This window comes from Engystomops pustulosus, chromosome 3 (genome assembly GCF_040894005.1).
Source record: "Engystomops pustulosus chromosome 3, aEngPut4.maternal, whole genome shotgun sequence".
In the NCBI taxonomy this organism is placed as follows: Eukaryota; Metazoa; Chordata; class Amphibia; order Anura; family Leptodactylidae; genus Engystomops; species Engystomops pustulosus.
Window position 1 is genome coordinate 102,038,870 of NC_092413.1, and position 10,703 is coordinate 102,049,572.

At 40.2% G+C, this 10,703-nt stretch overlaps 1 protein-coding gene across 1 annotated transcript; it reads left to right on the top strand.

Moving 5' to 3' along the window:
• The first annotated feature begins 317 nt into the window (after window positions 1-317).
• Window positions 318-8,089, top strand: SERINC1 (serine incorporator 1). The gene is made up of 10 exons (XM_072141668.1): window positions 318-478; window positions 1,790-1,951; window positions 2,031-2,224; window positions 2,397-2,476; window positions 2,954-3,091; window positions 3,552-3,721; window positions 4,455-4,545; window positions 4,625-4,766; window positions 4,850-5,077; window positions 7,200-8,089. Exons 1-10 carry the CDS (start codon window positions 440-442, stop codon window positions 7,336-7,338), a joined length of 1,383 nt encoding a protein of 460 aa, XP_071997769.1. The 5' UTR covers window positions 318-439; the 3' UTR covers window positions 7,339-8,089.
• Window positions 8,090-10,703: the final 2,614 nt, after the last annotated feature.

Genomic DNA, 10,703 nt, shown 5'->3' on the forward strand with positions numbered 1-10,703 from the left:
GAAAAGGGCCGTAACTTTTTGTCCACTGGACAGAAGATGAGATCTACAAAAACATAAGGAATTGTTTGCGGATCACAGAAATGGCTACTTTCTAGCAATAGCAGCTGCACCAACCACACATGTAAATCATCCTTTCCTGCGGCTCACACACCAGTGACGTCACCGCACCTAGCTCTTACGTAGAGGCACACAACACAGTAACAACATGTGATTTACATCCATGTGAACACAAGAGACCCAGGTGCCTGATTCTTTCACACGCGTCCATTACGTTGCAGACCCTATTAGTGTAATAGGAGAGTGTCTCCGGAAAAATGGCGGTCACACCTCACCTAGTTCTCCTGGGCTGGGCGGAAGTGACGTAGTATTGATTCTCTGGGTTGTAAACAAGGAGCAGTGACCAAGGCTCCATTTTATGTTGTAAGACATCGAGGCCATCATGGGGGGCGTGCTAGGCCTGTGCTCCGCCGCCAGCTGGGTAATTACCGGGGGCTGTGGTGTGGTTGGGCTGGAGGGGACTGATGATGTGTCTGGCGGGGTGTGGTGGGGTTCCTGTATCCTCTATGGAGGGCTCCGGGCTGTGACAATGACATGGCAGTTCTCACAAGTCTTATATCAGCCTCGTCCATCTCAGGTGTGAGACTGCACCTAACTCCTGACAGCTGGGCCAGCACAATCCCCTTAGCTTTAGTGTGACCTCACATATACATTAATGACATGTGACCCCAGTAACATCATAACGTACTAACTAATGTATATCTGTGAGAGGTTCTTAGGGACACATTTCCTGGATGCCATTGTAAATGGATGGAGTTCTGATTACTTATGTGTTGGCATCTGTACCTCCCATGGGTGCCCTACATTTGCTTCATGCCTCAATCTCTGATCAGATGGGAAGCGGACATAAAGAAATAATAATAAGAGCTGACCATTTAATCTCGATGGGTTGTAATGGGCAGATCTAGCCCTCTCTAAAGATTGTGCATGAAGATCAGTGGATTGAGTTCTGTATCGCTGAACAAATGGATTACAGAGATTCTCTCCTAGCTCCTGGGCTCAGTTCTGGTCATTCATCTACCATCCCATAGTGTGCCCTCCTGTGTCCTGAGAAAGCGGATAGGGAATGGATAGGACATCAGGGGTGCCGATAGACTGGCCCTCCATCACAGTGCAATAACAAGGATCTCCCTTTTATAAGATTTGTATTTTCTAGGTCAATGCCTCCCTCTCTACTCCAGTTCCCTGCTGTCAATTCCTCCCAGTTGCTCCAGTTCCTGGTGAACAAACGTCTGCCAAAAATGGCAACTAGATGAGTTAATTCATAATGACCTGACCTCTCTTTAACTACCCATCTCTACTATGGGGGTCTCCCCTGGGGAGATAAAGGGGATCTTCTGAGTTCTGCCAGGCAAACCATTACAACTCCTTCATTAGAACACACATAATCCTATGTATCTGATGATGAGATCATTTAGAGGACCACCAACACATATATGTGATACCAGTACTCCCTATCCCCCCACCCCCCTGGCAGAAGGGAAACAAAAAATATTTTAATATACACAAGTTTACCTTTTTTGTTTGGATATATAAAAGCTCTTTTTTGTTTTATACAGATGTTAGTGAAATCCTATAATGAAAAATGACTTTCTGAAAGGATAGTAAAGGTGTTATCCTCTGTTATGTCACTAATGGGTTTATCTGTCCTCTGATGTTTATGGCTGTATCTATCTGGACAGTGATACTCGATGGCTGCCAGTGTAATGGACATGGAGGGTTTCTTTTTCAGATCCCTTGCCTATGTGGCAGTGCACCATGTCTCCTGTGTCGCTGCTGCCCAAGTGGGAACAACTCCACAGTCACCCGACTCATCTACGCCTTCTTCTTACTTCTTGGGGTTGGAGTTGCTTGCGTGATGTTGATTCCAGGGATGGAGGAGCATCTCAAAAAGGTCAGAAATCTACCAAAATATTCAGACAAGGTATATAGAAAAACAATCCATGATATAATATGTGAACTATTTTCTCTAGATTCCTGGCTTCTGTGAGGGAGGCATGGGGTCTTCAATTCCAGGAGTGAGTGGACATGTGAACTGTGACGTGCTGGTCGGATACAAAGCCGTGTATCGTGTGTGCTTTGGAATGGCCATGTTCTTCCTTCTCTTCTCCCTTCTTATGATTAAAGTGAAGAGTAGCCAGGATCCACGTGCTGCAGTGCATAATGGGTAATGTGATATGATACAGGTTCTCTACTGGTGATCTCTAATGTTGGTGTAAGGGTGAAATATTGGTGGACCAGTGATTTCTGACCTTTCCTGATAAGACCCTGCATAAAGATCTATAAATCCCTCAAACTTTGCTTTGGACGATTATTAATCTCTGACTTCCTCTCCACAGCTTTTGGTTCTTTAAGTTTGCAGCAGCCATTGGAATTACTGTTGGTGCATTTTTCATCCCTGAAGGACCTTTCACAACAGGTAAGTGATTTTTACATCATACTCCTCCTTAAAGGAAAGAATAGCACTTAATACAGCATTGATTTTTCTGGAAATAAGGCCTCATGCACAGAAACGCAGTTTGGGACTGTGTCCTAGCTTTTTTTCAGCAGCTAGCACAACCCCTTTACTTTCTATGAACTCCTGCACAATGCTGTGCTTTCCATGGCCCTGAGCATGAGCGTTCAAAAGATAGAGCCCCTCCCCAAATCTTTTACTCACCCACTGATGCCAGACTGGCCCCAAACATCACGTTCTCTAGGCATGTGGCCTAAAACTGTAAGAAATCATAGGGCAAAGTGATTTGTTATCTACAGTTGCTTTTCATTGTGTTATGGCTGTAATTCCATGTTACTTCACTTTTGAAAGAACACAAAAATGTGACTGACCTGACTGTGCAGATGTGAGACATGTCCCCAGCTATAATAGTAACCTAGATCATTTATGTACTTATTTCAGTGTGGTTCTACGTTGGCATGGGCGGTGCATTCTGCTTCATACTCATCCAGCTGGTTTTGTTGATTGATTTTGCTCATTCTTGGAATGAATCCTGGGTTGAAAAGATGGAGGAAGGAAATTCTCGTTGCTGGTATGCAGGTAAGATTGTGGGTTTGTTTTCATTCTTGTGTAGTGCAATGTGTTAAAACTGAGGCTTATTCTAAACCAGTTTCATGCTTTTGACAGAATATTAAGTTAACCCCTTACCGTCCTGTAACATAATTTTCAGTTAGGGGTGTATAGAGCAGGCTCACAGGCTTGTGATATTATCTGTCCATGAACAATCACGCTGCCAGGACCTTGTGATAATAATGAATTTAAGATTATGGTCCTGGCACATCAATTATCAAAGTAGTGCAGAACTTTATATATTGGTAAATTACCTAATATCCTGCCCCCACACTTACACACACTCATTACAAAAAACATGAGGTAAAGAGGCCAACCCCTTTAAGATTCATAGCATCACAGTACAGGGAATTGTAAAAATATGTTTACAGTGTGGTTCTATAATTATGTGTACAAACGTTGTCGGGTAAATCTTCCTTTGTCTCCATAGCTCTGCTGTCCGCTACTGGTATTAACTATGCCCTGTCACTGGTAGCAATTGTGCTTTTCTACGTCTACTACACTCATCCCGACGGATGCTCTGAGAATAAAGCTTTCATCAGTGTGAATTTGCTTCTGTGCATTGGAGCTTCTATCATGTCTGTTCTACCCAAAATCCAGGTATGGTTGTAGAAATATGGGTGGTTTGGGCATCTTGTGGGGTTAGAATGTCGCTGTGAGGTATTACCGTATAAGCTGACCCAAGTATAAGCCGAGGCCCCTAATTTTACCACAAAAACCTGGTAAAACCTATATTTTTTTTATTTGAGTATAAGCCGAGTTTGGGTTTTCAGCACATTTTTTTTTTTTTGTGCTGAAAAACTAGGCTTGTACTCGAGTATATATGGTAAGTGATATCGTTATCCAATATTGCTCTATAGCTTTCATTTCCTGTAAAGTTAAAAATGGTACATAATGGATGGTACCCCTGATCTGTGTGAAAAACCTGCTGCTGGTTTGCCGTGTGGATCTCAGCCTTTGCAATGCAGAGTTAAACCCCGTAGGAAGAAATCCAAAAGGATTTTGGAAAAAAAGATGGGAGGTGGGGGTTAAAATGAAGAAATTAATATAAGTATAAGACATGGGTTTTGTATATGTTATTGTAATCCATATGGAATATTTATTAGATATATTGCATCCTTAACGTGTTGTGATTGGAATATCTCTCTCTCTCTCTCGATATATATATATATATATGTGTGTATGAATGAAAGTAGAATAAAGATTATTAAAACAAAACAACATATTTGTGATTTTTTGTTTTTATTTATTTTTTTTTATTTTACAGTAGAATTTAAGAGCTGTAAAAATTGCTATAAATATTTGGAATCACTTGCTCTTTTGTCTTTTTCAGGAGTCTCAGCCCAGGTCTGGCTTGCTGCAGTCTTCTGTGATCACTATTTACACCATGTATCTGACTTGGTCTGCCATGACCAATGAGCCTGGTATGACAATTATGTTAGATGAAGGTGCAGCAGGTACACACTTCACTATGAAATGTAATGTTTTTACTTTGATTTGTAGATAGGAAATGCAATCCCAGCCTGCTCAGCATCATTGGGTACAATTCCACCACCACCCCAGGACAGGTTCAGGTCGTGCAGTGGTGGGATGCTCAAGGAATAGTTGGACTTGTCCTCTTCTTGCTCTGCGTCTTATACTCCAGGTATAAATACATGCAGCATACATTATTATGTTGTGTAGACATGGTTTTAGCAGTTTATGTTTAATAATTTTGCCTTTTTTTAGTATTCGGACATCAACTAACAGCCAAGTGAACAAGCTGACTCTGACTAGTGATGAATCTACTCTGATAGAAGACGGGAGCAGAAGTGATGGCTCCCTGGGTGATTCTGATGATGTGAACCGAGCCATTGACAATGAGCGGGATGGCGTTACCTACAGCTACTCCTTCTTTCACTTCATGCTTTTCCTGGCCTCTCTGTACATAATGATGACCCTCACCAACTGGTACAGGTGTGTACTAAAATTTAGCATAAATGTGGCTGCAGAGGTTATCTGCTGTACTTTCTATTGTGGACAATCCAGGGAGAAGTTTCTAGTTTGCTGAAGGACACGGTTCTACTAGTTTTCTATAGAATTGTGCGGATTGTACATAGACATTAATGCAGTCACAGAGAGTTCTCATTTTTACCTTTTTTTCCATTTTTTTTATATATATATATATATATATATATATATATATATATATATATATATATATATATATATATATATATATACTCTGTCCTCCAAGTTGTACTTCCTAGTGGCACCAATTAATTTATACAATGTTTTAGGAAGCTGGAAAATAAGTCAGAATGCAGCTTTTTTCTGGCTTTCATTGTGCTATACACATGACCTATATACTTTATGTCTTTGGACAATTCAATCAAGAAGATATTACACTTATACATTGACATTTGGTTTTTAAATCTTTTACGGCTTAGATCAATGGGGGAGATTTATAATACACTGATGCTTTATGTCCCGGAACAGCAGGAGGCCGGGCTGAGCAGTGTACAATTGAACGCCGTAGATTTGTGCCATAAACCAGTGACCATTCAGCTTGAACAGTTGCAGTCTATAGCTGCCCACTCCGCTGGCTGCGTCCTTCACGCTGCTCCACACCCGGTTGCTGTGGATGGTGGCATAAAGGGAAAATAATTGCAGAGTCAGGCAGTTCACAAGGAATCACAATTATTTCAGGGTGACATACAAGCCCTGGTGTTCCCATTATTTTTTAATTGCTCTTGCATTTTTGGATGTTGGAGATGCCCAAGGTATTCATTTTTTTTTTGTTTTGTTTCCTTTTGACTCCCTTTTTTGTGTAAAGAAGGTTGATTAACCCTCCCGTTGAACCTGAACCATACTTTGTATTGCAGTATATGGGATTTCTACATGGTGGGAGACTGATATTAATGATTAAAGAACATCTACCACCAGGATGAAGGGTTGTAAACCAAGCTTAAAGAAGAGCAGATCCTGCCAGAGAGGGCACACACACCGTTATATCAGTGCGCTTGGTTTACAATCCTTCATCCTGGTGGGAATGTCCTTTTAATAAGCTGTTACTTGAACCAAGATAAGGCTTCCCAGATCTCTACTTGGGGGGGCTTTCCCTTATTCTTCCAGTGAGATGAAAGGAAATCTACCATTTTTACTGATGTGGATCACTTACATTGTTATGCATAGCTCATTATCTCCCCTCTGGAACCATCCTTATATCCTTGGGTCGCTGTGTTCATCTAAAAAGATGATTTAAAAAAATATTCAAATGAGTGGCTATGGAGGCATCTTCATAGCCCATGTGTGTCTAGATGGTGCACTTTGCCCACCTATCCCAAGCAGAGGGCCGGCTTCTTGCTTGGAATAGGAACAAGAATAGGTGGGCACAGAGCGAAGTTCATGGTTGAGCCCGCAGGGGCTCTGAAGGCTCCCACATATCCCCTCAGACTCATTTGAATATTTTTAGAATCTTCTTTTTAAATAAACACAAAATTCCTAGGATTAAGAAGGATGGTTCCAGAGAAAAGATGCCATGACAGTGTAAGTAGCCTAGCATTGGTAAATCTGATGGTAGATGTCCTTTCAGTATTTTCCTGAACTCCTCCTTTTGTGCAGTAGAAAACTAGTTTGCTTTTTCATATACATGCAACTAAGATTAAGTCAGAAAAAAACATAATACAGGCGGTCCCCTATTTAAGAACACCTGACTTACATACGACCCCTAGTTACAAACGGACCTCTGGATTTTGGTAATTTACAGTACTTTATCCTTAGGTTACAAATAATAGCTATAACAGTTATCATTGGTACCTGTAATTTAAGATTTATTGATAATCCTGGTTCTTATGACAATCCAATATTTTTAAAATCCAATTGTCACAGAGACCAAAAAAATTTTGATTGGCGTTACAATAATAAAGTATACGGTTCCGACTTACATACAAACTCAATTTAAGAACAAACCTACAGAACCTATCTTGTATGTAACCTGGGGAGCGCCTGTACTGTATATAACATTCGCTATTCAAAGGAATTTTATATCTGTAATGTGAAGCCATGTATAACTTATATTGTTTTTTCTTTTTTTCAGCCCTGACTCTTCTTACGAGACAATGACTAGCAAATGGCCCTCTGTTTGGGTGAAAATTTCATCAAGCTGGGTGTGCATTGTTCTGTATGTTTGGACACTGGTTGCTCCATTAGTGCTAACCAATCGTGACTTTGACTAGTGATGTGTTGTCACCATGTGCCAGGAGCACTTGGCGTGTATAGTAACATTTGCCGGTTTAGCATGTTGTGTCTTAGTAATACTCTTGCATGATGCTGCAGTTTGCCCTGTGAGATTAGTAAGAAAGCTACACTCCATATAGTACAGGAACCTCTCATTCCCCTTACTGCAGTATATTTTAGTGTAATATTGCTTGTGACAATGTGTTAAGGAAACGCTTGTAAAATAACGTTGCACATAATGGAGGAGGGAGAAGACCATATAGTATGTGCATGATTTTTTCACAGGAAACTGTCATCCATATTGAAGGCTCTGAAACGGTATGACGGTAGGAGTCCAAATACAGTGGTTTATGGTTGTGACATCAAACGACAGGTACCTTGTTAGAGGTCAGATCACTCAGGTCAAAAACATCTTAAAGTTGTACTCTAACAATCCATTCCTTGCTGAGGAACTAGTACATCAGCTCTGGTCAAGGATGTACCAAGGACAGTGCATGATTATGGGTGAACGATGAGTCAGTATTGTACACTGGGAATCCTGTTCTCTCATGTTTTTGTGTGATACAATGCCTAGCATATAGTGTGTGACTGTTTTGTATACATGATTTTTATTTTCATGGCTTTTTTCCTTTGTGTAAATGGAAGTTAAGGTCAGATCATTGTGACTGCATTGTATAATTTGTTACTATTTAACACTGTGGATATATTTGAAGGTGTTGTCTTATTAAATAAAGCAAACACTTATTACAACTCTTTTTGTTTACATCTCCATTTGTTCAGTCATTTAGTGCCTACATTCCCCATAGTTGGGGCTGTAAGTACGGTAACCACAATTCTAGATATTATGGCATAGCCAAAATGACTCACTCTTTGAGGGACACCTTTTAAAGATCTGGTACTTGGAGGACAATTAAGATTTTGTGTGTGGAAAATCTGAAGGGTAATACAGTATGTGTAGGGTATGGGATTCTGAAGCGTAATTTAACATTTGCAGTGCAGAGTTTGAGCTCCGCTTGGCGCATCAAAACTCATTGCAGTGACTGAAATTACCACTAGGGTAAGTTCTATAGTAATTCCGTTAAGTGTGCAGACAGCTTTAGAGTATTACAGGAGGCAACAATAGCCGATCCTGGATTTGTTTTTTGCAGCGTGATGAAATGAATTTCCCCACTTTTTTCTTCTTCAATGGGGTAATTTTATCATTTGACTGGCTCCTTAGGACAGTTCTATGTCTAATGAATCCGAGTATAGCCGAACTCTAAAGATAGTGTCTTGTGCTATGTAGGTTGTTTGTGACAGGTGCATAAAAAGTTGAAAATTATCAAAAGTCACAGCACATAGACTTGCACCTGAACGGAAAGTCCCAAAATCAAGAATTCAGTACCATTGTGAAAACTAGTCTGTAAATAATGAATTTGGTGCAAGCAGTGTCAATGTCAGTGACTTTGCGCCAAATGAACATTTGACAGTGAAAATGAAAATGTCAAAACAGCACTTGTACCAAAACTGCGCCCCCCCAAAAAATTATGTTGACTTGGTGAGGTTTCTTCACTGCTGTAGCAGCAATAGATCATGAGCAAAGTTATTTAGTACAGACTGCTGACAGTCCTGCCAAATGACCTTAAATAGCAGCTGTGAGATTCAGAAGGTCCCATCCAGTCCACAGCAGGTAAATGAACAGGCCGGGGAACAGTTTCTAGGTCTGCTGCCAGTCCATTTATATGGTGAATATGAGGCACTGTACACCTATGCTTTCAGTGCCATTGACAAGATTGGACTGTGAAACCGACCATAGGTTCTTTTATAGAGGCTTTCAGTAATTGTACACTCAATATCTGCCAAAAACAAATTGAGGCACATTTACTAAAAGACGTGCGCCAGTTTTCTTTCTGACTTTGCACTTTCTTTCTAAACTGCTTGCACAGGTATTTAAGAAGGGTCCACGCCACACGGCCCTTTTATGGCGTGGCTGCACTGTTAACAACAAAAGGGAACACACATATATTATTTAGTATATTCATGCCGTAGTAAAAATAAACTGTCAAAAAACCTATTAAAAGTAAATTAAAAAAAAAAAAAAAAAAAAAAAAAAAAATCGCTTCTTAGAATAAAAGAAAGTCCAAGGCAGTTCTGACCAAGCTCCTAATTAGGCGAGTGCAGCACCCACTGGCCTCTTGTAGATACATGACGGCAGCATGCACTCCCAAGGGCACGTTCACACGTTGCATTTTCATTGCGTTTAAAAATACATTACAACAGCTGAGGAGAGGAATTTGCCCATTACTGTTAACATTTGCATTTACAAAACACATTGTAAACGGGATGTTAATGCATGTGTTAATATGTTGTTAACAAATGTAAATTGTAATGTAATAAGGCAAATCAGGTCTCCTCAGCTGTTGTAATGCATTTTAAACGCAATGAAAACACAACCAAAACGCAACGTGCGAGTGCGCCCTCAGGATTGCTGCCTGCCTTTCTTAATTTAAATAGAAGATTATGAGATATCAGCTGCTATGGTAATCATGTTTTTATTGTTGTAATAGCAAATCTTGGCAAGATTTAAGTTTTTTAACTGCTTAGAAAAAATTGTGACTGGGCAACAGACAGTTTCACTGTAAAAAAACTTTATTAATGGTGCCCATATAAATATATATTTTAGGTAAAATGTTATTGGATTTATCAGAAGTGCCTGAGAGCAAAACTGTTCTGGTTACTAATGGCAACCAATCAGATCTCAGCTTTCAGTTTCTTCACTTAGTTTGTAAAATAAAACTTGATCTCTGATTGGTTGCCATGAGCAACTAGAACAGTTTTCTTCTCACACTTGTGATAATTCTCTGCCTTATGGTGACAAGGATAAGAAGGGAAAGGGGAACGAATGTCAGGGCTTTGGCAGAGAACATGCAGCATTTCCATGATATTTACTGTAATCCTGATGTAGTGGGATCAGTAAGTACAGGGACTATTTTAACACAGCAGGGGGAAGAAGACTGCAAGCAGTGTTGTCAAGGTGGGGGATGGCCACAGAGAGAAGAACCTGCAAAGGATTATGGGTAAAACTGCCTCTAAGTGCTGTGCACATGCCTTCTTGGCCCCTCCCACATTTGTTTCTATGAGACACACAATAGAGGCCGAACAAGCACCAAGATAACAAATAAAAACACATTTTTTACTCCAGTTAACCATTGTTTATATTTTTCTGAATATGTAGTGCTTTTGGGGTGAATTTAAAAAGAAACTTAGGTCATGGCATAACCCCTTTAAATTGGCCCCCAAAAAGGTTAGAGAGAGGGAGACTTCTGATATATTTATATGCAATTTAGCATTTCAGTGCCCCCCCCCCCATATAGCAAAATGGAAA